This window comes from Botryllus schlosseri, chromosome 2 (assembly GCF_051294905.1).
Source record: "Botryllus schlosseri isolate E-star chromosome 2, Bs_hap1, whole genome shotgun sequence".
Classification (NCBI taxonomy): domain Eukaryota; kingdom Metazoa; phylum Chordata; class Ascidiacea; order Stolidobranchia; family Styelidae; genus Botryllus; species Botryllus schlosseri.
The window spans coordinates 20,844,354-20,871,874 of record NC_137237.1 but is presented as its reverse complement, the minus strand read 5'-3'; the positions used below and the strand labels follow the sequence as shown (position 1 = coordinate 20,871,874).

Genomic DNA, 27,521 nt, shown 5'->3' with positions numbered 1-27,521 from the left:
TTTGCCTAGTTCAAAACTTTTATTCAAATTCAGTAAAAAATATATTTTTGTGATATTGTCAATTTTATAGTCACTCATCAATATACAGCAGAAATATCGAGGTAGCCTATGCAATAGGTACACAATTGAACATTTGTTGAGTGCTTAGGTTTCCGACTTGACTTGCTGATAGAGTTGAGCCAATTCCTCTGACTCATATTTGATTGGAGAACAACCATTGCCTGTAAGAATAAAAACATTATTTTCTGATGTTATGTATTCTATTTCTATTCTATAGTATAGCATTTTAAAATATAGCATATGTCGCGTAGACAACGCTTGCTTCAGCCATGATGTCGCGACGATGGGCCAGTATACTATGCCTTACTCAGCCGATACGTATTGTGTGAAATCGTCGAGAGTCACGTAACCTAAACCCGATAAGGCGGTTTAAATTTTTCAAAATTGCGTGTCATCAGATTGATCATTCATACGACATCGCGAGATTGAAACTATAGATCAGTGGTTTTCAAACTTTTTATGGTCGCGACCCCAAATTTCGATTAGAAATTGTTTCGCGACCCCACCTCTCAGTTTGGAGAGCTGATTACTACGTGTTTATTTACGTGATCATTAGCCTACGTATCTCCTGTGAATGTATTATTTTGTTAACACATATGGATTCTTGTAATTTTCAGTAAGGAAAATAACCGTCCTGTTGCTTTCTATATGCTATCCCGACACTTTAATTGATCATACTAATGACCAGACACTAGGGATGGTGTGAACGTGAGGTTCACGTTCACAAACGAACCTTGATGCGTTCTGGACTGTGAACCTTTTTCATATATTACAATTTTTCATGTCATTATAACATCTTTGGTTGAAATTCTTTGCAATAAACTTCGGACAACTCTATGCATGGCACTGTCAGCATCAAAAAAATCAACACTCAACGAGCATGCACCTTGCCAATCTCAAATATTTCACTTTCTTTGTTACAAAAGTTCGCTCGAAATATTCAGCTTCCCGTTTGTGGATATTATCGTGACTCTCTGCTGTGAGCATGACCCGCAATAACACAACATCAGGAACGAAATAAATTACATTTGGGGAGTCAGCGAATAGTGCTTATTCCAACAATCAGTGAAATTGACACATAGAAGACATCGTCGTTGTCTAACGTAAAAGAAAATCTAGCAGGCGCATGGGATCAATCTTGATTTGATATGTTTGCATCATAAAAACCAAATCAATGCGATTGGGATGTTGGCTACTGTATAACTTGTTTATGGGGTAGGCTAATATCGGTTGCAAGTACAGAAACCCGTTTTACACTCTGCTCAATACCAATGTAGCAATAGTCAAGCGCCGAATACATTGTGCGGTCTGGCCTACACCGTTAAGGCGTAAGCTTATGTTCCCTTGTAAGTCCCCGTCGAAATTGTTGGCAAAGCGACGGAAGATATTGATTTTATTATAGCATTTGATTGCTCACAGGTTGACATATTTGGGGACGTTTAAAACGTCCGCAAGTACTTAATTAAGCATTGTGGCTTATGTGGCCTGAAATGTAGGGTTGGGATTGGCAATGTGGCGTCACGTGACGTCACAAGGTTCACGTTCGCGTTCGCAGTTCGCACAGAACCTTTCAAAAAGGTTCGCGTTCGCACGAAACTGAACCTTTTAGGGGTTCGCACCATCCGTACCAGACACCAACCTTGCGCCATAGGAGTTGGCGCTTTAAAGGCCGCTTCGGCTGATCTGATACCTTGTTTGCATGATTCGCAATAGTTTTCCATTCTATTTTGAAAAATGAACTAAAATATTCAGAAATGAGTCGCTTAATTGACATTCTTCTAATGTCATTGGTATTTAATTTTCGTCTCCACGACCCCAGACAATAAGCAAACGACCCCATTGCAGTCGCGACACCTAGTTTGGGAACCTCTACTCTGATGCGAACTTATAAGGGTTCAGATCGGCATATGCACAATGAGTAATATTTACTTGCTTGCTTTGCTTGCTATTATGCGGACAGTAGCAAAATGTTCCAGTTATAAGAGGTACGTGTTATCGATCATCGATGTTCCCGGCCGGAAATGGAGTAAGGGAAAATAGGAGTACGTGTGATAATCGTTAATACGATACGGCGGTGCAGCGGTCGTCCTTGGTGTTTGAGTTTTTACTCGGTGCACTTGGCGGGGATTAAATATCGGGGCTTGTATTTTAGACATGTATTGTGTATAAATATATTACCGATGGAACTGCACTTTTCAACAGATGGCTCGATCAATTCAGAAGTTGTTATCTTCTTTAATTTCTGGAATGAGCAAGCTTCGTAGATGCTAGCTTCGGAGAATTTATCTCATATTTAATACCTCCTTAACGGTTCCTTTTGCTGAAATGAAGCTATACGCTGCGTATCCCGGTATCCAAATCATTCCTGACATCGCGATTAGCCAAGCTACGCCGACGGACCACGGAGGATAGGTGTAGGTTCGATGCGTCAGTTTGTAAGTGAAAGGTTTATATGTAGCTAGACTTGCAACGAACACAACCTGTTTGCAATACATTATATAAGTCAACTGTAAAATAGGCATATGGAGAATAGCCTACATATGGTATTTTCGTACTATTTGTATCAGCCTCATCGCCAAAATTTATATTTGAAATGTCAACTGTTATTAGTACTTACTGAGCATGCTATCGGTGTCAATGCCATCCAACACCATTTGAACCATGGGTATGGCCGATATCCAATCATATCGCAAACACGATTCCAGAATTTGTCAATCCCAAAAATCCAGGCCACGGAAGCGCATTCACAGAATGCTATGAGTACAACAGACCATCCGGCCGCGCCGTAGTTATCGAATATATTCAACACGTAAACTCCACCCTACATCGAAAATTGCGGAACTCAGTTTTGATATATTCTAGCGATGGCCAGGCGTATGCGGAGACACTGGTCCTTCTGCTACCAATGTGAGAGCATATAAATATTTCAAATTAATTTCATATAACAAACAAATGCGGTTAGCTCCTGTCACAATATTCGTACAAGTCTATACGTACATTTGTGACCATGCTAATTCCGACGACAAATTGCGTGAGGCAGAGAAGTGCTAGAAACGTTTCTTTTCTCCAGGCTTTCTTGAAAAATTTCGGATTCAAGTCTACGAAAGCGGCCATCAGCGTCTCCTGAGCGACGAACTGAAAATCATATGTAAGTGTGACAGGTGTGTGCAATCCGTGCATTATGCAATGTGCTCGGAGGTTATAGGTTTTGAACCAAATAAGCTTAATTATCAGATATGATGGAGAGAGAGAGAGAGAGATATGATATTCTTTTTCGCCTGCACCATCGAGATGCTTTGACGACGGAGTTGCGATACGGCCGTGAGGTCAATTAGTTTGACCTCATGTTAGAATTGTACTACTTATCTTCATTTCTTGTTGGAACTGTCTGTCCTTACTAAGTAGCTTGCCAAGAATGGAGAAAGAACGTTCAGCAACAGCAGCTGAAATTGTGCGTACACTGCTGGTGACACAGCGTGTTGCTTCATTCTGACAATGTTCTCTACATCACAATTTTTCATCATGCGCTTCTTTGTATAAGAACCCATGCCCACGCAGCTTTGCTAAAGTTAGAATATTGCGGTACGTTCAGCATAACTCAATGTCAACCTATTTGATTCATTTGACCGTTTATGATTCACAATTACCAAATAATATGCCGTCTACAACGTTAGGCCTATAACGAAGGCTAAAAGCTGCAAAATGTCATATGATAAGCTCATCGACAGTGCAAGCGTTTACGATACAAACGAAATGCAGGTGACAAAATTTTTTTTGACTTTGTAAACAATTTTAACGTGTATTTTTTTGGCCGTGGTAATTAAATCTATCTCACAGCAGGACGTTTTAATATTTTCGCCCCCCCCCCAGTTGCCCCCTTTGGGATTTTCGCCCCCTTGTTTCTCATAATGGCCCGCACGTTGGGAATCACTGATATAGACAATAGACATGTAGTAATTTGACGCTAACTAAATACAGGAACATCGCATCATTTACGCATAACTCCGTCTGATTTGTAGGCCATTCATGTGAGCATGGGCAAATTGATTTAATTGTGTAGCACTATGTATAGACGACTCACCTGACTATCGATTCCAAGAATAAAAATCATAAGGAAGAACAGACATCCCCAAAATTGAGGCAATGGCATCAAGTTGAGAGCTTTAGGATAGGCGATGAACGCCAAACCGGGCCCGGATTCAGCTACTTCCGTAATGTTCTGACCCTGGTACATCGGAAAGAGCGGGAATTGATTATCAATAAATGGTTCAACCGCGAAGGAGTATCTGATCAAAGTATAGTCACCTATGTCGACTACACAATATTCATATTGATATACAATGTAGCGAATCGAATGTATCCTGCTTGGAGCCCGACCGATTATCGGTTCGCCGATAATATCGAGTCGATATTACACTTTGAAAGAATTATCGGTATCGGCCATTGGAGCTGATAAAATATCGGCCATTTTCGTGACGTCACAACATGATGGTAGGAAGTCGGTAAACTATAATTCTTTACCGCTAGACTGGGAATATTGCTATATTTCGTACAGCTTACACTTTCGAAGTGCCCAGATGCATCCTTTCTAGTCTATTTCATGTTCAAGTATGACAATGGCTGTAAAGTTGTTGAAATAAATGCTCTGAAGTTTTGAAAATGCGCCTTTTGAGGTAGATTCCCCTTTATTTGAATATCGGCTGAATATATCGGTGTTATCGGTGAAGATGTTAGATATCGGTTTTATCGGTATCGGCCCAAAAATCCAATATCGGTCGGGCTCTAATTCTGCTTACTTGCTCTTTTGCCATGAATCCGAGTATTGAGAAAATCGCGAATCCTGACACGAAGCTTACACCGCTGTTGAAAAGTGCCAAAAATATGCAATCTCTGAAACATTGCGAAGTTATGTATCAATGAGCTCAATTGAATGTTACATGTTGGCCTATATGGCTTGTATCCGGTTAAATCAGACTATTCCCGATGGTTAGGATTTTGCAGGCGCTATTTGGACCAGTTACATAGCATATGATGATTCTGCGGCGTAACCACTAACCACACATACATAAATATATATAGCCTGGATTCGGGAAAGCATTTTATTTAAGCATTGAATCATCCGTTAATCGGTCGAAGGTGATGAAATAGCATGGCGACAGTGATTCCAGTACGACAACACCTTGAGTTGTTCGAACATTGGTGATAAGATCACAAAGGATATCTGAATGTTAAATACAACGAGGTACCTGATCATCACACAAGTACGGCGAATACGATACATTCGCAACCGAGCCTCATGCCACAACTACTGCAAGAATTGTAATATAGACTGCGGCTATCGAAAAGAGTAACAAGCATTTATGGGACAGACACGTCTAACATATAGCCACGTCTCAAAATACTCCCGTATCCCGATTATGATATGTTTACAACCTTAAGAGCAGATATACACAGAAGAGAGTAGCTTGCTATTTTCCGACAATATGCTGTGGGAGTGACAAATTTCGATCATGATACGTTGAACATCATGTCAAATGTTTCTAGTAAGTAATTGTGTGGGTGACCTCGGTATGGCCAATGGCCATCTATAACGAAGTGGAGACCCGATATTTGATCCGAAATGCCAGAATGAAATAGATCCGGCAATGGTAAACGTTAGTACGATGTCTTCCCTGGTTGACGCGATTTAGACTCGCTCGTAACACACACACACGCAAAACTTTTAAAGTAGTGAAATGAAACATATCGCAAATCATATAGTCTACTTCAGTGGTTCTCAATCTTTTTGTCTTCGCGGACCTTTATTATTTCGAAGCGAAATTTGCGGCCGTATTTATTGTCTTGAAAATCCGCGTCTTCGATTTGGTATGAACGAGTACCGAAAATATTTCCACAAAAATAGGTGCTGGCGAATGTAATATTAACGCGTAACGCTTCCGACGACACCTTTTGGTGTGATCGCAACACATATGGCACCGAAATTGAGAAACAGCGTTGTTGACGAACACATGACGACTAACGTCCAGCTTAGTTATTTCTATCTAGCTCCTCACCCTGATGTTATTCTGGAATAGTGGTTATGTATCAGTGGCGGCTCGTCCTATAGGGCAACTGGGGCATTGCCCCACCTAAAATTCTGTTCAATAACAATTCTTTACCAGTTATAGACGCACAACAATCTATATATACCGAAATCACAGCGAAAATCATATTCTTCTTGTCCTTTCGCTTGTAAATGCCCATGTATAGCGAAGTCTCTGCGAAAATCGAATTCTCTTCTGTGTTTTCGCTTTGCGAATGCCTAGCCGGGGCATGCCCCGGTAGCGCTCATAACAAGCTTTCACTGTCTATTCTCTCAAAGCCGCGCACAATAAAGAAACGGGGATTTGCTCTCTCCTATTCATAAAATTACCGAGCAACCGGGGCACAATAGGTCTGTGCCCCTAAGGTGTGATGTAACAATCGTATCTATATCTGAACTCGGTTACCGTCATATGCGTTTAGTCGACCTTTGCTGGTATAGGTCGATTTTGATGGTGTTTCACACCATGAAAACTCTTGAAACTTGGTGTGTCATGTCGTGATGGTGTTATTTAACATTGCCTCAAGTTTCAGGGTTTCTACTTAAAGTTTAGGGTAGTAATTCCGTTTCCGAAGTTGAGTGTGTGCTGATCCGTCATGTATCGCAAACAGATTTTACTCAAAAGCCGGTATTGGTATCCATTGATTTTGACGATGTTCAATACTGATATAGGTTATGACATTTGGCACGGTAAGTCTTAATGTTAGTATCGAACGCTGTACCAAGTTTTAAGTTTGTCACTGAACTATGTTAGTGGTAATTTCGCTTCCTAAGTCGAGTGAGAGCCGACTCGTCATTTATCGCGAACAGATTTTACGCAAAGCCGGTATTGGTCTCTATTGATTTTAACGATGCTCCTTACCTAGATCTGTCATGAGCTTTTGCACGGTGTGTTTTGATTTTAGTATCGAACGCTGTGCCAAGTCTCAAGGTTGACACTCAATGATTAGGGCAGATGATGTCATGTAACAGTGTACGGCTTTCATCCACGTATACATTCGGTAATATATTTTTCAAATGCGATTTCGCAGCAGACCTATAGACAGTAATAAAGCCATATGTGTCGTGTTACAGTCTCCAGTTTCAAGGCCAAAATCTCCTATGCTGTACCGAGACCGAATTTCCGAGGCTGCTATTCTTAGTTCTTCAGACTGGTGCTTTGGATTCAATATGACAGGCCCAATGTATGAGATAACAATTGCGTTGGTGTCCGAACTCGTTGACCTTTCCAATTAGGCTTACGCAATCTCTCGAGTTATATAGTCATTTCCATTTCTGCAGATAATTAGTCAGGTCTAGTGCGAACATGAACCGTGTTGAATCTTTGTTCCGTACGCCGTTTACGCAGTTACCACACTTCAAGTCACAGCTCACCGGCAGACCTCTCGTGGCACATACGTTAAAATCACTGTTGTCGGGAAATTCATGTTACCGTAACATAGGCTTACCATATTTTGGAAATCTAAAAAGAGGACACTTTTCCAGAAATTTGAGACTTGCAAAACCGGAGAAGAATTTTCAAAAACCGGTGAATTTTTCCCACTTTGTGATCGGTTGACTAAAAAAAAAGGTCATCTTTTCCGCTCAGAGCTCAAAGTACCGTTTTTCTTCCCGCATTGCTAGGTGGATAACTAAAAAATAGGTCATCTTTCCACCCAGAGCTAAAATAACCGTTTTTCACTCCGAAATACCCGCCGGAGCGGACAAAATCTCAAAAAAGAGGACAAAAGGGCGTCCTCCGAGGACACTTTCAAAAAAGTCAAAAAAGAGGACAAATCCTCTTAAAAGAGGACGTATGGTAACCCTACTTGTTTACGTTGGAAAACGCCATTGTCACGTCATCTTGATAACCTACTGACAACCTTGACAACCTTGACTTGACAACCTACTTGTTTACGTTGGAAAACGCCATTGTCACGTCATCTTGATAAAAAGTCGCTTGCAGCCCTTGCCCCACCACCTGATATTGTCACGAGCCGCCACTGTTATGTATATCACAGGAGAAAATGGATTTCGTGGCGAGGTTTCAATCCCTTCATTGGGATAGAATATAGGGAAAAATCAGGAATTTCTATTTCAGATGACCCAACAAAACGTCTCTAAACAGCAATATGTTTGTATCTGTAGAGCAGTAGAGTGAAGGCTATTGGCAATTTGGCAACTGAAATGGGTTTGCACAGTAGAATATTTTATCTCAGACGACCATTCTAATGATCTGAGTCCTGAAGTTTTAGCAATTATCAATCGAAACTGTCTCATGCCTTCCCTATTTAAAAAAAATACAAATTATAGGTTAGCAATCATTTTACAAATTTAGAGGTTTTGCGGACCCCCGCGGTTGAGAACGACTGGTCTACTTTCTTTGCTATACAGGTGAAATATAACAAACATAGATATATTCACACCTGTAGCTGTTATATCTATACTGATTGTAGCTTCCCATTGTTGTCATCATTCCCTTGCAAAGGGCGTACGAAAAGAAAACTTGTGCGGCTGCATCTAACCACACCTGGAAATCAAATTATGTAAAAGACTCAAATTTCCACTTTCGGGACATTCGGAAGAATCCCACTCATCGCGGTAACAATAACTAGAATATACTAATATTAAATATATATAGCAATATAAATGGGTTACGTTACTATACGGGGCGTGATCACATGATAATGACCTGAAGCACCTGATTGACCTCGCATTTGGTACGGAAAGTTACATTGGGGTCGTACGTATACATGCAGTCGAAAGTGCGTGCATGAGCCGCGTAAATATCATCGCGTTGTACCTTGAATTAAAGCTGCAGAACTTTTGGTCTGCTGGTTTTGATTATCTCGATTTTAATGATACCAAAATATGTGGAGAGGTTTCAGAGTCAAGAACATTCAGGTCGTCCAATGTAAAATGCAGATTTCAGAGCAGCCTAGTCAAATTAGGTTCGTGTGTCGATACCCAACAGTCAACATTGATCACCATCCACCCAGAACCAGATGGTTTTATCCAACAGTCTTTGATTACGATAAATAGATATATGGATTAGGATTACTACATTAAAAAGGCAAAGCGAATCTGATTTGCATCGAAATTAATGAATGCAGTAATTATGCAGGTCAAATACAATGATATACCTGAATATCACCCAGCCTTGCCAGGTCTGGCCTCAGATAGAATACTATTCCATCTACGGCACCGTCAAGGGTGAGTCCCCGTACAAGCAAAACCAAAAGCATCAACAGTGGAAAAGAAGCTGTCACATATACAATCTGAATGCAGAATATATCGTTGTCATTCCCTCCCTTTTGTAAATCAAAACTATCATCTTACTTTGCTAGTCCATTCGATACCTTTCCATATGCAAAAATATATAGCAATCCAGGTGCCTATAAGACAGAGAAGAAGTTTCCACTGTATGGTTCCTATGTCTCCGATTCCCGGGGAGATACCAAGTACACCGTTTCTAAATACAGAAAGCCACAAACGTACAGACAACATTACTACAATCTCGAGTTTCATAGATGACACTCGGAAAAAGGTCAAATCAATCAAGGATAATCCGAGAATTATCAACGAAAAACTCAAATAACTCCGCTTCTACTGGTTGGAATTGAGTCAAATTTGTTTTGCATCGTTTTTAAAGACAACTCAACAGTTTCATGGGGTTGACAGATAATTTCCAATTTTATTTTTTCTTAATAAATCAAAATTTTAAATTGGCTCTGCGACGGCTTATACTTGTTAGAGTTGAACCAAATTTGATGTGCAGCCTTTATTAGGGTAACCTGACAATTTAATCAGTGAATGACTGAAATCTGGAAAAAAAGTTATTTTTGAACAACCCTACTGACCAACCTTGACAAGATTTCAGGATTGCGCGATATCATTTCCGCATCAAACTCCGCTGTTTGTCCTCGCTGTCACATCTACCATACTCGTATAGTAGGCCTATCGCTCGCCCAGATATCTTGTAACAATAGGTATGATTATCTTATATGCTTGACCCCCGCCGAACAACCCATGAGGTTCGATCGGTACCAGCCAGGTTAAGAACTACTGATATAGCTGGGTGTGTATATGCATAAGTAGTATAGTAGATCGGTCGCATGCGGCCATTGGTTCTTATGGGCGGGGTGGCGAGCTAACGAGAAACCGGGGGTGGCGAACTAACGTTTTCGTCTTATGGCGGGGGTGGCGAACTAATGTTTTCGTCTTATGGCGGGGGTGGCGAGCTAACGTTTTCGTCTTATGGGCGGGGAGGCGAGCTAACGAGAAACCGGGGGTGGCGAGCGGCTTTTATGTCTTATGGCGGGGGTGGCGAGCGGCTATTGTGTCTTGTGGTCGCACGGTAACCCTTTTCAGCATAGACAGCGGTCGCACGCGGCTTCGTTGTTGGCATGTCGTACTTCGTGTTGAATATGTATCAAGTAAATAGTCATGTGAATGAACCTTTGTTAATGTGTATATCGTCGTGTATTATTACACGGTCTCTACTGATTCACCATGTGTTCTTATGGGTGCGGTCGTGATTCGCACTTTCAAGCATCTCTCGCGTGGTGTTCAATATCTACGAGTCACCAACAATAACCGCACAAACGGAAACGTGGCTTGTTGTGAGGATTAAGCAGTGCGACCTATATTTCGAATGACCTGCGCGCTGAATTGTTTCACGGCCAACCGCGTGCTACTATCGATTATTACACTATTCCATTCAGTGCGAAATAGTTTGCTAAATCTAGGAGTCACTTCCGAGGTAATATTTTGGTAATTAGTTTACCACAGAGTCGGCGTAGACGGCGATTCGAATATCAACAATAACCGCGTTCACAAACTAACACTTCAAAAATGTGTGAAATAGTTTACAAAACCCCGCGATCGCTGACAAGATAATGTCTCGGACATAACCATCTTTCGCGACTTGGTGTTACAGGCATATCGATCGCTCACGCGGAGAAATATTCGTAGGCGTCACTCGCAGAATTATATTTTGGTAATTATTTTGTCACAGAACCGGCGTAGACGGTGATTCCAACACCAACAATAACCATGCACACAAACTAACACTTCAAAAAGGGTGTGAAATATTTGTAAAATGCTACGATCACTCACAAGATAATGTCCCAGACATAACCATCATTCGTGACTTGATGTTACATACATACCAATCGCTCACAAGGTAATATTTTGATAGTTTGGTACGGAACTTGATTTCACTCGTAAGATTTATTAAGTAACGAATAACAGACCACCAGTGTCGGTAACTTGAATAGCGACAAATTGTCACTTATTTCCGCTCTGACCCTAATCCTTTGTGAAGTGAACGCTTATTCAAAAGGGTGTGATATAATTTTAAAATCCAACGACCACTCACCGGATAATGCTTCAGACATAGCAATCCCTCATACCCGCTCACAAGGTAATATTTCGGTAATTAGTTTGTCACAGAACCGTCGCAGGCGGTGATTCGAAAACCAACAATTTGTCACTCGCCCGCGATCGCTATATGTTTCACGCCTCCAGAATAGTGGCTGACTTTAGTTGCGTGATAAGATCCATGAAAATATTCAATCAATGTGTTAGTTTATCAACTTGAAATGAAACTCACTACACAAATCAAGTCGATTCGTATCTGAATGTTCTAAATCGGTACAACTCTAATCCTTTGACAAATCCCTTAACGCGTTTTTTGTTGACGCGAACGTAACCCGAATATTACTGACGCCGACTTTCAGCCGCATCGAATTATTCGCACATTCGCCGCTGTTTTCACACTTATAGAATCAATACCAACTATAACTCTACAAGAATCAAGAATCACAAGTATGTGCATTACACAGTTATTGTCTTTATTAACTTGAAATCAAACACTTAACAAAAACACGCAACTAATCATTTGGCAACTCTAGCATTACCAAAAAATTCCAGTATTGTTGATTGAAAATCCTTGAGTCATTATTATCAAAAATGTTATAGTACCGCATCGGAATCCATTCGCGGGATGTACTAAAGGTAAATCCAGATAATCCAAAATGAAATATTTGGACTTTGACATAGTCTGAATTGAAATATATTGACAAACATGACTACCAACTTTGATCCAGTCACATTTCAAGATCATACTTTGAAACAATCCTTGAAACTTACAACTCTATTCACGACTGAGTTTTCCGTTTATCAGTTTCAGTAAATACTATCGCGATATTTTAATGTGTTACTACACACAATAGAATCAATCAATGAAATAACACCTGTTGTAAATATTTCTAACTTGACAACCACTTGTGCATACCGCGATCGACTTGTGACGCGATGAGTTAAATCGGAATATTTCAATCTATTTGTCGAAACCTTGAACAAACTATCAGGTTATTTTTTGTTGCAATCGAGTGAACGGAAATAGTATTACGTCTCAACATTTCAACATCTTCCCATACACAAAAGAGTAAAACACAAAAAACCTTGTCAAGTCAATCCGTTTGTAACTTACCCAACCAAAACAAAAAGTAGACAAGACTACGCAAGTAATCACTACAACCAACAAACATATCAAGTTCGGTTTTAGGCATATACCACCAACTCGTCTTATTGGAATGTCAGAAACTCTTTACGGTCATAGTTACAACCACATAAACTAATTTACCCTTCCCACACGTCATGATCATTCCTGAAATCAATACAAACTCGACCACTGACTTGAGTTAACCACAAAACGGCATCAAGTTTTTAATCCACTTGTAGCTGACAGATTATTCGAATACATCGATGGAGAATATTATTGAACTCGTCGGTATTGTTACTTCAACAAATTACACCGACTGCGAAAGTTAATATCGAATGGTAAGACTTGATCACATATTTGTTGAACACAGACATGACAAAGAACATGATCGGGATTTTATAAACTAGTCATATTACTTTTCACATCTATCAATATCAGAATACAAGTCATCAAACTTTTTGTTAAATGTAACATAGCACTCTTGGAATCGGATTCGTTATAGTCGTACAAATTGTATTAAACCCAACATCAAAACAAAAGGACTTTTTTAGTTCATTGAAATCAAATCATTCGTCTTCGACTTGTGCTTTTTTAGATTGCCCGCGACAATTCGTTTCGAGTGAGTTGTAACCAAAGTCAAGATATCTTTGTGTCCACAGATATGGAAGATGAATATAGCTAACACAATCACGAATCGACGTTTCAGAGTATTTCACAGATGTAATAAACTTGTTAGTGTCACCTATCTAAAAGTACGCACGCGTTCGATTTCCATACCGACTGTTGGGATGTTTAGGATTCACTTACAATAACCACGGGTGAGGATTTAACATCAACGTCGTTACTGGTGGTATTCACAACAGAGAATCGAAACATTACACAGTGTGAAAATATATCTTTGATATCAAAGCATTATCCCAAGCACACGATTAATAGTCAACTCCGTTCACACTTTCTATAGAACGTGCTAAATGTAAAATATCACGAGGTTGCACTCTAAGACTTTGATCATTACAAAAGTAAATTGGAATATGTTTGCTGGATGCATTCAATTCAGCTAGAAATGTCTAGTGCACAACAATCGTAATATCAAGGAAGTACTTGCTATCACTAAACGTGTTTTGTATCGTTGTTCATTTGTAGCATTGATTGAAATTGTTTTTGAACACTCAAATAATAATTCCCGACATGAAACCAAGCCGCTGAAAGTCGTTACCATAACAAAGAAACAATTTGTACGATGTTTGGCAAATGTACCCTATAGTTAGGTGTACTAGAATTATTTGTGTAACACATACACCGACAATGCAATCGAAATTTTTTCCGTTGTCATTCGCTAAAGTAAATGTCATCACAATACTCTGTCACTAAAAGACGTTACTCGGACGTGCTTGAATTCTAGGCATAGTTCTGATTTACCCAACACAAGACCCAAGGACAACCCTAGTTTCAGTCGAACACAGATATCCAAAATATCGCACACTTCGCTATTCCTAAAGCGCAAACACCCGATACAAAATATTACTTGTTGTGTTGTTGCGGCATCATCTTCACAATATCACCCTCAATACAAATGATGTTTATGTGTGACATGCTATTGATTTGAATCACACCCACCTGACGGAAGAGGATTTACTCAATCTTTACAAAATGGATATTGACCAACATCACATCGCCGGATTGTATCTGTTTTGCTGGATACGAGTTATGTTAGTTTAACAGTAAACAAATTTCACCCTCTTGGATTATGAACTCAATGCGTTAGCAGTCATTCAATATTTTGTTTGTGTCAACTAGTTACTTGGTATGTTACTCCACAACTCTTACAAAAGTACGAAGGATATTAACATCACACTAAGTAATTAACTTTACTCGATATTCTCGCATTACGAAACTAAAGAATGGTTGGTTAGACTCTACAAACTATTTCGATATCACAAGACCTTTATTGTCTGAATGGGTGTTCATCTATCTTAATAATCAAATAGTTCAACACAGAACTAGTACTAACAGAAACATCAGAGTTGTTTACACAAAAGTTTTTATGTGTACAGTATGCGAATACCATGTGTAAGTCCAGCACAATTGCGGTATCCATCCGAGTTTAGTTAACACAAATTTATTACAACGGACCCACGTAAACTTTCGTGAAAGAAAAGCATACTCACTTCCGGATGGTTCTATCAATGCCATAACAATAAATCAGCTACTCCAACAAAAGAGTACATATGTTTTCTAGTCGCGGTCCCTAAATCATACACACGAAACAATCTACTTTTGCTAACGAAAAGTGCTGAGTCATCACATAATCACCCTCACAACAAAACAGCTAGTAGATATTATCATTCAAAATATTCCTAACCCTTTACACACCAGTGACAAATCATACAACGAATATGTTTTGTGGGTCGAATTGTTGTTCAGTGTCAAGTCTGCCTGTTGAAACTTACATTAAAACAACACAGTCACAATTCAATTAAAACCACGAATCTATTTTCATTTCGTCACATACAGAAAAATAAATTTTCTTTCCCCAACACATACTTGTAACCAATCGCTTTCAATAAACACACAACTTCATAAAAGTATTTACTTTCTACAACATAGACATTCCGATGTAGTCAAGAAATATTTTTATTAATCAAAATCTTCGACTTCTGTTTACGGTGTTAGTGTGTGCATGTCATACACGTGGGGCCCGTATTAAAATGGACACGACACAACTGAATGTAAGGAGATAGAAGTCTATCGCATAGATTTACATGTGGTCTTCGCTACGGTTTCAAAAAAACGAATCATCTCTTTTGCATTGATCTAGACCGAGCAAGTTAGTTAATGACCATGATTGTGTTTGTCATATGCGAATGATAGGGTTACTGTCAAATCTACATACAACAACCTTCTGGCACTCGTAATAGCTATTTCATTCTCTCCCTTCGTAGTCATATACCCCCAACTCGGCTTTTTTGTTCATCGACAGCTGCGTTTAACAAGACCAACGACACTGAACCCACGACGTTTACCTATGTAAAATTACCACTTTCACTTGGCAGTCCGTCGTTTACCTGGCTAAACATATCATTTTCACTTGGAAATCTATTTTTTTCCAGAGTAAGAAACCTTTTTCACTTGGAAATCTATTTTTTCCCTGGGTAACAAACCTTTTTCACGTGGAAAGATATTTTTTCCCCGGGTAACAAACCTTTTTCGCTTGGAAATATATTTTTCCCTGGGTTAAAAACCTTTTTCACTTGGTGGTCCGTCGTTTACCTGAGTAAAAATATCATTTTCCTTTGGGGATCTGGCGTTTACCCAGTGTAACAATACATTTTCTCTTGGTCATCTAGCTTTTCCTAGAGTAACAAAACCATTTTCATTTTGAAATCTGACAAACTCACCTGACAATTTGATATTTTTGTATATTGTTACAACGGATAGCGACAAAATATACACCAACAACAACAACTCCAATACATTTGTGTAATCGCATATTCACTTGTGCTGATGCAACCCATCAAAATCATCGGTTACCCACATGCAATGTGCTGTTGTACATCGACGTTTATGTTTTTGAAAAATTGGACAATAGGCTTCGATAGTTCTGTGATGTCCGGGCTCGTGCTTTGGATTTTCCAGAGTCAAAATGTCTGAATAAAACACCTCCTTGACGATGGTTGGTATGTGGATAACGGTGTTCGGAAAACGGTTGGATTTATGTCACCCATCGCGATAACAATTCCAGGTCGAGTTTTCCCCCGCGTGTTTACTATATTGTGTCTTTATTGGTCAATGTATGTCTCGAGATTCAGTTTGAAATCGGAAACCCTGATAAAGTATGTAACCGGATCCGGATATCAACTCTGAATCGATAAACCAATGAACAATATTCAAAGTAAACATGTTACACCCTGTGTTTCCACGAAAAAATACCATCCAGACATACGTCGCGCTTGTTTCCCCACATCAGTATACGCGTAAATGGAGGTGTGTGACATTGCATGCAATGTGTTGGTATACAAACATCGGGGAGTAATCCTTCGATCCACAGACATTATCATAGCCGGTAGTTTTGATGTAGATCGAATGTCATCACACCCGATAACAATACCAATAAGCCACATTGCAATGACTCTGAGTCCGCGCTATTACATCGATATTTCCACACCGTTCACTGATTTACTCGATGGTTTTATCGCGTTGTAACATTACAAGATAGTCATGACCCTATTTCCAGACAGATCACCCAGACCAATTGGATACATCGGTCGATATCCACCGTGTTGTCGATACCGAAGTTTTCTGCTGAGACTACAGCGTTTGATCTAGGTGAACTATCGAAGTACGGTGCTCGAAATGATTGCGATCAGTCTTTCAGTCACGATGAATGGATGTCGCTACTCGCACATACCGACTCCAGATAAATATCGTGAACAGTGATTCTGCAAATCTCGGACTGATACTGTGATCCAATAAGGTGTGTTTCTGTGGAATGAAGACTACAATCGTATACCACACTACCTCGTGATTTCACACACAATCATAAAACACACCATCGTAAGGGTTTGTCCAGTTCGTCCGGTAACATTACAAAAAAAAAACGGTCGTCACCACGCGAGATCGGGGTTGGTCTCGTCATATCGGAGCATTTTGAAACTGTCATCACCACAAGGCTATTCAGTTGGTCATACCGAAGAACATGTCAATCCGTTTTACAAAGTACCGTTTTTCAAGTCCCTGCACCATAGTGTTACGACACAGACAAGATGCGACGGTGGAAATAATAAAACACGGAAGGCACACTTTGGTGTTATTTGACATGGATTTTACACCCGACGAACCTCACATTCGAGCGATGAATTGGAATGACCTTTGTATTATTGACGTTGAAGGAAAAGAAATGTATCGATTTATCGGTTTCGTACATATCCAACAAAAATCTGGGTATATGATTGTGCACGGTGAATGTCTGTGAACGCTCTATTGGTATATGCTGTATAGTTCACTTTCACCGTCGTGCGAATAACCCATGTTAGGGTTCCATGTTTGTGTGTCTGTATGTCATGTTTCAGATTGACTCAGAGTCATTGCAATGTGGCTTATTGGTATTGTTATCGGGTGTGATGACATTCGATCTACATCAAAACTACCGGCTATGATAATGTCTGTGGATCGAAGGATTACTCCCCGATGTTTGTATGCCAACACATTGCATGCAATGTCACACACCTCCATTTACGCGTATACTGATGTGGGGAAACAAGCGCGACGTATGTCTGGATGGTATTTTTTCGTGGAAACACAGGGTGTAACATGTTTACTTTGAATATTGTTCATTGGTTTATCGATTCAGAGTTGATATCCGGATCCGGTTACATACTTTATCAGGGTTTCCGATTTCAAACTGAATCTCGAGACATACATTGACCAATAAAGACACAATATAGTAAACACGCGGGGGAAAACTCGACCTGGAATTGTTATCGCGATGGGTGACATAAATCCAACCGTTTTCCGAACACCGTTATCCACATACCAACCATCGTCAAGGAGGTGTTTTATTCAGACATTTTGACTCTGGAAAATCCAAAGCACGAGCCCGGACATCACAGAACTATCGAAGCCTATTGTCCAATTTTTCAAAAACATAAACGTCGATGTACAACAGCACATTGCATGTGGGTAACCGATGATTTTGATGGGTTGCATCAGCACAAGTGAATATGCGATTACACAAATGTATTGGAGTTGTTGTTGTTGGTGTATATTTTGTCGCTATCCGTTGTAACAATATACAAAAATATCAAATTGTCAGGTGAGTTTGTCAGATTTCAAAATGAAAATGGTTTTGTTACTCTAGGAAAAGCTAGATGACCAAGAGAAAATGTATTGTTACACTGGGTAAACGCCAGATCCCCAAAGGAAAATGATATTTTTACTCAGGTAAACGACGGACCACCAAGTGAAAAAGGTTTTTAACCCAGGGAAAAATATATTTCCAAGCGAAAAAGGTTTGTTACCCGGGGAAAAAATATCTTTCCACGTGAAAAAGGTTTGTTACCCAGGGAAAAAATAGATTTCCAAGTGAAAAAGGTTTCTTACTCTGGAAAAAAATAGATTTCCAAGTGAAAATGATATGTTTAGCCAGGTAAACGACGGACTGCCAAGTGAAAGTGGTAATTTTACATAGGTAAACGTCGTGGGTTCAGTGTCGTTGGTCTTGTTAAACGCAGCTGTCGATGAACAAAAAAGCCGAGTTGGGGGTATATGACTACGAAGGGAGAGAATGAAATAGCTATTACGAGTGCCAGAAGGTTGTTGTATGTAGATTTGACAGTAACCCTATCATTCGCATATGACAAACACAATCATGGTCATTAACTAACTTGCTCGGTCTAGATCAATGCAAAAGAGATGATTCGTTTTTTTGAAACCGTAGCGAAGACCACATGTAAATCTATGCGATAGACTTCTATCTCCTTACATTCAGTTGTGTCGTGTCCATTTTAATACGGGCCCCACGTGTATGACATGCACACACTAACACCGTAAACAGAAGTCGAAGATTTTGATTAATAAAAATATTTCTTGACTACATCGGAATGTCTATGTTGTAGAAAGTAAATACTTTTATGAAGTTGTGTGTTTATTGAAAGCGATTGGTTACAAGTATGTGTTGGGGAAAGAAAATTTATTTTTCTGTATGTGACGAAATGAAAATAGATTCGTGGTTTTAATTGAATTGTGACTGTGTTGTTTTAATGTAAGTTTCAACAGGCAGACTTGACACTGAACAACAATTCGACCCACAAAACATATTCGTTGTATGATTTGTCACTGGTGTGTAAAGGGTTAGGAATATTTTGAATGATAATATCTACTAGCTGTTTTGTTGTGAGGGTGATTATGTGATGACTCAGCACTTTTCGTTAGCAAAAGTAGATTGTTTCGTGTGTATGATTTAGGGACCGCGACTAGAAAACATATGTACTCTTTTGTTGGAGTAGCTGATTTATTGTTATGGCATTGATAGAACCATCCGGAAGTGAGTATGCTTTTCTTTCACGAAAGTTTACGTGGGTCCGTTGTAATAAATTTGTGTTAACTAAACTCGGATGGATACCGCAATTGTGCTGGACTTACACATGGTATTCGCATACTGTACACATACAAACTTTTGTGTAAACAACTCTGATGTTTCTGTTAGTACTAGTTCTGTGTTGAACTATTTGATTATTAAGATAGATGAACACCCATTCAGACAATAAAGGTCTTGTGATATCGAAACAGTTTGTAGAGTCTAACCAACCATTCTTTAGTTTCGTAATGCGAGAATATCGAGTAAAGTTAATTACTTAGTGTGATGTTAATATCCTTCGTACTTTTGTAAGAGTTGTGGAGTAACATACCAAGTAACTAGTTGACACAAACAAAATATTGAATGACTGCTAACGCATTGAGTTCATAATCCAAGAGGGTGAAATTTGTTTACTGTTAAACTAACATAACTCGTATCCAGCAAAACAGATACAATCCGGCGATGTGATGTTGGTCAATATCCATTTTGTAAAGATTGAGTAAATCCTCTTCCGTCAGGTGGGTGTGATTCAAATCAATAGCATGTCACACATAAACATCATTTGTATTGAGGGTGATATTGTGAAGATGATGCCGCAACAACACAACAAGTAATATTTTGTATCGGGTGTTTGCGCTTTAGGAATAGCGAAGTGTGCGATATTTTGGATATCTGTGTTCGACTGAAACTAGGGTTGTCCTTGGGTCTTGTGTTGGGTAAATCAGAACTATGCCTAGAATTCAAGCACGTCCGAGTAACGTCTTTTAGTGACAGAGTATTGTGATGACATTTACTTTAGCGAATGACAACGGAAAAAATTTCGATTGCATTGTCGGTGTATGTGTTACACAAATAATTCTAGTACACCTAACTATAGGGTACATTTGCCAAACATCGTACAAATTGTTTCTTTGTTATGGTAACGACTTTCAGCGGCTTGGTTTCATGTCGGGAATTATTATTTGAGTGTTCAAAAACAATTTCAATCAATGCTACAAATGAACAACGATACAAAACACGTTTAGTGATAGCAAGTACTTCCTTGATATTACGATTGTTGTGCACTAGACATTTCTAGCTGAATTGAATGCATCCAGCAAACATATTCCAATTTACTTTTGTAATGATCAAAGTCTTAGAGTGCAACCTCGTGATATTTTACATTTAGCACGTTCTATAGAAAGTGTGAACGGAGTTGACTATTAATCGTGTGCTTGGGATAATGCTTTGATATCAAAGATATATTTTCACACTGTGTAATGTTTCGATTCTCTGTTGTGAATACCACCAGTAACGACGTTGATGTTAAATCCTCACCCGTGGTTATTGTAAGTGAATCCTAAACATCCCAACAGTCGGTATGGAAATCGAACGCGTGCGTACTTTTAGATAGGTGACACTAACAAGTTTATTACATCTGTGAAATACTCTGAAACGTCGATTCGTGATTGTGTTAGCTATATTCATCTTCCATATCTGTGGACACAAAGATATCTTGACTTTGGTTACAACTCACTCGAAACGAATTGTCGCGGGCAATCTAAAAAAGCACAAGTCGAAGACGAATGATTTGATTTCAATGAACTAAAAAAGTCCTTTTGTTTTGATGTTGGGTTTAATACAATTTGTACGACTATAACGAATCCGATTCCAAGAGTGCTATGTTACATTTAACAAAAAGTTTGATGACTTGTATTCTGATATTGATAGATGTGAAAAGTAATATGACTAGTTTATAAAATCCCGATCATGTTCTTTGTCATGTCTGTGTTCAACAAATATGTGATCAAGTCTTACCATTCGATATTAACTTTCGCAGTCGGTGTAATTTGTTGAAGTAACAATACCGACGAGTTCAATAATATTCTCCATCGATGTATTCGAATAATCTGTCAGCTACAAGTGGATTAAAAACTTGATGCCGTTTTGTGGTTAACTCAAGTCAGTGGTCGAGTTTGTATTGATTTCAGGAATGATCATGACGTGTGGGAAGGGTAAATTAGTTTATGTGGTTGTAACTATGACCGTAAAGAGTTTCTGACATTCCAATAAGACGAGTTGGTGGTATATGCCTAAAACCGAACTTGATATGTTTGTTGGTTGTAGTGATTACTTGCGTAGTCTTGTCTACTTTTTGTTTTGGTTGGGTAAGTTACAAACGGATTGACTTGACAAGGTTTTTTGTGTTTTACTCTTTTGTGTATGGGAAGATGTTGAAATGTTGAGACGTAATACTATTTCCGTTCACTCGATTGCAACAAAAAATAACCTGATAGTTTGTTCAAGGTTTCGACAAATAGATTGAAATATTCCGATTTAACTCATCGCGTCACAAGTCGATCGCGGTATGCACAAGTGGTTGTCAAGTTAGAAATATTTACAACAGGTGTTATTTCATTGATTGATTCTATTGTGTGTAGTAACACATTAAAATATCGCGATAGTATTTACTGAAACTGATAAACGGAAAACTCAGTCGTGAATAGAGTTGTAAGTTTCAAGGATTGTTTCAAAGTATGATCTTGAAATGTGACTGGATCAAAGTTGGTAGTCATGTTTGTCAATATATTTCAATTCAGACTATGTCAAAGTCCAAATATTTCATTTTGGATTATCTGGATTTACCTTTAGTACATCCCGCGAATGGATTCCGATGCGGTACTATAACATTTTTGATAATAATGACTCAAGGATTTTCAATCAACAATACTGGAATTTTTTGGTAATGCTAGAGTTGCCAAATGATTAGTTGCGTGTTTTTGTTAAGTGTTTGATTTCAAGTTAATAAAGACAATAACTGTGTAATGCACATACTTGTGATTCTTGATTCTTGTAGAGTTATAGTTGGTATTGATTCTATAAGTGTGAAAACAGCGGCGAATGTGCGAATAATTCGATGCGGCTGAAAGTCGGCGTCAGTAATATTCGGGTTACGTTCGCGTCAACAAAAAACGCGTTAAGGGATTTGTCAAAGGATTAGAGTTGTACCGATTTAGAACATTCAGATACGAATCGACTTGATTTGTGTAGTGAGTTTCATTTCAAGTTGATAAACTAACACATTGATTGAATATTTTCATGGATCTTATCACGCAACTAAAGTCAGCCACTATTCTGGAGGCGTGAAACATATAGCGATCGCGGGCGAGTGACAAATTGTTGGTTTTCGAATCACCGCCTGCGACGGTTCTGTGACAAACTAATTACCGAAATATTACCTTGTGAGCGGGTATGAGGGATTGCTATGTCTGAAGCATTATCCGGTGAGTGGTCGTTGGATTTTAAAATTATATCACACCCTTTTGAATAAGCGTTCACTTCACAAAGGATTAGGGTCAGAGCGGAAATAAGTGACAATTTGTCGCTATTCAAGTTACCGACACTGGTGGTCTGTTATTCGTTACTTAATAAATCTTACGAGTGAAATCAAGTTCCGTACCAAACTATCAAAATATTACCTTGTGAGCGATTGGTATGTATGTAACATCAAGTCACGAATGATGGTTATGTCTGGGACATTATCTTGTGAGTGATCGTAGCATTTTACAAATATTTCACACGCTTTTTGAAGTGTTAGTTTGTGTGCATGGTTATTGTTGGTGTTGGAATCACCGTCTACGCCGGTTCTGTGACAAAATAATTACCAAAATATAATTCTGCGAGTGATGCCTACGAATATTTCTCCGCGTGAGCGATCGATATGCCTGTAACACCAAGTCGCGAAAGATGGTTATGTCCGAGACATTATCTTGTCAGCGATCGCGGGGTTTTGTAAACTATTTCACACATTTTTGAAGTGTTAGTTTGTGAACGCGGTTATTGTTGATATTCGAATCGCCGTCTACGCCGACTCTGTGGTAAACTAATTACCAAAATATTACCTCGGAAGTGACTCCTAGATTTAGCAAACTATTTCGCACTGAATGGAATAGTGTAATAATCGATAGTAGCACGCGGTTGGCCGTGAAACAATTCAGCGCGCAGGTCATTCGAAATATAGGTCGCACTGCTTAATCCTCACAACAAGCCACGTTTCCGTTTGTGCGGTTATTGTTGGTGACTCGTAGATATTGAACACCACGCGAGAGATGCCTGAAAGTGCGAATCACGACCGCACCCATAAGAACACATGGTGAATCAGTAGAGACCGTGTAATAATACACGACGATATACACATTAACAAAGGTTCATTCACATGACTATTTACTTGATACATATTCAACACGAAGTACGACATGCCAACAACGAAGCCGCGTGCGACCGCTGTCTATGCTGAAAAGGGTTACCGTGCGACCACAAGACACAATAGCCGCTCGCCACCCCCGCCATAAGACATAAAAGCCGCTCGCCACCCCCGGTTTCTCGTTAGCTCGCCTCCCCGCCCATAAGACGAAAACGTTAGCTCGCCACCCCCGCCATAAGACGAAAACGTTAGTTCGCCACCCCCGCCATAAGACGAAAACGTTAGTTCGCCACCCCCGGTTTCTCGTTAGCTCGCCACCCCGTCCATAAGAACCAATGGCCGCATGCGACCGATCTACTATACTACTTGCATAGGCGGCTACCAACTACTTACTCCCAGAATTCAACGACGGAAGATATTTTCAATTCTGTGGTATTCACTTCGATCTGGTGTGTGATATTGTGAGATTTTCCATAGACGAAGCAAGACTCGCTATTCCACGAATTACCGCATGTCGACCAGGGCAATTCCCGCGACATTGACGCAAAGAAATACCGCAAAGCCCATGCAAGAATCACGCCGTAGTAGAGGTTGAAATAGTAATTGATCAGGACTGAAGATATCCCAATACCTAGAAAGAAAAAAAGTGTAACGGTAATCCGACGAATTGCAACACGGCGAATGATGGTGTGCAAAGAATGCATGTGGTTCAAAAATGGCATATAGCCTACATAGCAACAGCATTGTAAGAAATAACATTTCAGCACCACGAGTAAAAACAATCAAGGATCAAAAAATAATAATAAGTGGCGGTTACAGGACAGCACGAATCCAGTGGCGAATGAGGTATAGTTTGGTCACGTAAATGTATTCATTAGAGTCTCGCTAATGCCGCCCATGCCTAAGCCCATCTTTTAAACACGTGCCGAAGTCATTTGTTAATCATGCCTTCTTATGAAATAGCACACTTCAATATAAGCAGGGTTCACTCGACATGCCGGTAGTGTTACCATTGTATTCTGTATTCTATTCTATCGGGATTTGGATTGCGGCACGGTAGTACTATTGATGACATAATTATTTGAAATGCTTTGGCTACGTTTTCAGTAGCGGCTGAAGTGTGACAATTGCAAATTGGTGACATATGGTCATTGGTCATACCGGACATTGGTTTTATGACATGGCGCAGGAGCCAATATATTTTGACCTTTTACAATGGACCTACCCAAGAATATTCCCTCAAATAGAGTGGAAAAACACCAGCCTTGCCGAGGCCACAAATTGTAATTTCTGGTTCAGCCAAACACGCAAAACTACGAAATATCTCGTCTTATCGGGGACGAGTTATTACGTCATAGATATCGAATTCCCCGATATCACATTTTTCGACCGGAAGGGCATCAAGCACCATTCCTATAACATTTTAACGGAAGGGAATAAATCTGTTGCTCATCATGTGCGCGGTGATGGGTGTGGGTTGATTACTAGCTAAACATTTCAATTTGAAAAATGGGTGAAAAGTTTTACTGATGGGGTTTTGGTTAAGGGTCAATTTAAGAGGCCAGTCACGGACCGTTATAAATTGCCAGGTGGGCCTCACTTCGGGCGCCTCTGCACTATTCACCAGTCGATTATTGCAATCGAATAATCCAATTAGAAATACATGTAATCCGATACATCTGCATTAGTTTTCGAGGTCCATTGTACGAATTGTGGTAAAGTGATTAGTTTCCCCGGGGCATAGCACGTTGGCTCTCTCTATCTGTTCTGGCTGGACAACGAATGGAAGACTCAATACGCGTTCCATAAATATCGCACATCCGCGTACATGTACATTTGTACAATTACGAAGGCCTACCTTTCAGTACAGGTGCTATCTTCCAGGCCATTCCACCTCCTAGCCTTGCGTATTGGCCGAGGGCGATTTCGAGAAAGAAAACCGGAAGTGCACCCAAAGCCACGAAAAGAATATAAGGAATAAGAAATGCTCCTAAGAATTTCAATATTTTGGTAATTACGTTTCGACCCACGGCTAGAGAAACGTATCACCTCCACCATTCTTGAAGCACAGGTATGGGAATCTCCAGACGTTTCCCAAACCGACGAAGCCACCACCGATTGAAACTGCGAAATCAATTTTTCTTTTCCATGTCTCCCTTTCCTCGGTGGCCGCCATAGTATGGTAACCCGAACGAATACCGAATCAACACAATGTGACGTGAAATAAATGACTCTATATCGGTGAGATACTAGCGTCGCGCTATGGTGTTCACTGTTCTGTATGGCGCAGTCACATTCCTGCGAAATTCGTCATGTTAGCAATATATAGTTACTCAAGTTTAGTCATTGCGACTAGGGCCAGGCAGAATGTTCCGAGTATTGGAATCTGAATCAAATCGAGAATTTTCAAACCTCGATTGATCGTATCGCTGCTTACGAGACATGTAGAACAAAGCTACGCACGTCAGCGGAAATGACATTTCTGTAACCTCCGGATCAACCCACATCATTGTCACAAAGTGCAATGAAATAGGTATGGTGCCGAACTTAGCTTTGATATGATGTAGAACTGCCACCGCATTCTTAGTGGTTGCAAAAAGACGTACATGCGGGGCCTACGATATCGGCACGATACGATATCGATATTGTAGGCCCCGGTACACGTTTGAACTTTCGTCATCAATCATCATTTATACTGTTATGACATCATAATGAGTGATACTCGAATCAGAACCGAGTCACCCAGTTACTGGATTTAGCCCAGCCCTTATCGCGACACATTAGGTAACGGGTACCAACATTTCGCCTACAAAAGTTTTGACAATTCACATGCTCTATCCATCTCTTGTATAGACCATTTTCAATTCAGATTTCGCTGCTCTTAAAACTTTCTCAGCTTGAAGATTATACTGTTACAACCCTCTGTATCTCTCGGCATTGAGTCCACATGTAGGAAATGATACCAAAATACTATATGTAGTGGCACAAAACGTAGATTTCAGTTATGCCGGTGCTATGCATGAATTAATAGAAAACAAAAACAAACTAACGTATTATGGGCGCTATAGTTCCCAAAAGATTACGCGCTAACATAATATTGTTTTTGCGTACTGTAAGTCAATGAAGAAGTTGAACCAATACCCAAGCTTCACAACACAATTCACAATACCGTCTCCTCAAAAGTCATAACTATAGTCATCTTTACAATCTCACCCGGATCGCTTCACGCGATGAATAATTACGTCCAAGATATCTGCACATGTGCAGATAGACTATACTCTGGTTCTATTCCCTACGGATCTGATTGCAGAGCAAGAGGTCTTTTGCTTGCCGCGCGAGACCTAATAGCGACTAAAAGAGTTACAAATGATAAGATATTGTAACGCTCTGTGAGTAATTTCCCTTCGCAGTCTTTGGTAAAGTAAATGTTCTCGAACTTATACGCATTTTTATTATGGGGAACAATCCAATCATAATGCAACTATATTGCAGAACTATTTCGTTTTCCGTAGTAACAGTACTGAAACTACGCCGGTGCTTCAGCTATCTTATCTTATCGCTCTCAGATATCCGCCAGAAAACGGATTAACGCATCACTCAGTAGGCCTATATCTCAATGTATGAATGCAATGTT

General features: G+C 39.7%; 1 protein-coding gene across 2 annotated transcripts; it reads right to left on the bottom strand.

Annotated features, from left to right (window-relative positions):
* Positions 1–27,295, bottom strand: LOC145456410 (sodium- and chloride-dependent taurine transporter-like). 2 transcript variants are annotated; one of them, XM_080334527.1, is made up of 13 exons: positions 25,937–27,285; positions 25,746–25,877; positions 24,281–24,518; positions 9,461–9,593; positions 9,265–9,399; positions 8,548–8,651; positions 4,857–4,950; positions 4,142–4,285; positions 3,058–3,195; positions 2,678–2,881; positions 2,361–2,540; positions 2,239–2,302; positions 1–221 (listed from the first exon to the last, which is right to left on the bottom strand). In XM_080334527.1, the coding sequence occupies exons 1-13, from the start codon at positions 26,061–26,063 to the stop codon at positions 145–147; spliced, it is 1,770 nt and encodes a 589-aa protein (XP_080190653.1). In that variant the 5' UTR covers positions 26,064–27,285; the 3' UTR covers positions 1–144. The 2 variants fall into 2 exon arrangements, with proteins under 2 accessions (XP_080190653.1, XP_080190661.1); XM_080334535.1 differs by lacking the exon at positions 2,678–2,881 and having other exon boundaries at positions 25,937–27,295.
* Positions 27,296–27,521: the final 226 nt, after the last annotated feature.

Excerpts from the sequence above, each read along its gene's own strand:
- LOC145456410 (XM_080334527.1), bottom strand. The coding sequence starts at position 26,063 with ATGGCGGCCACCGAGGAAAGGGAGACATGGAAAAGAAAAATTGATTTC. Across the intron at positions 2,541-2,677 it reads TGACACCGATAGCATGCTCA|GTTGTGTTCGTTGCAAGTCT; the intron begins GTAAGTACTAAT and ends TATTGCAAACAG. Across the intron at positions 2,303-2,360 it reads CAAAAGGAACCGTTAAGGAG|AAATTAAAGAAGATAACAAC; the intron begins GTATTAAATATG and ends TGCTCATTCCAG.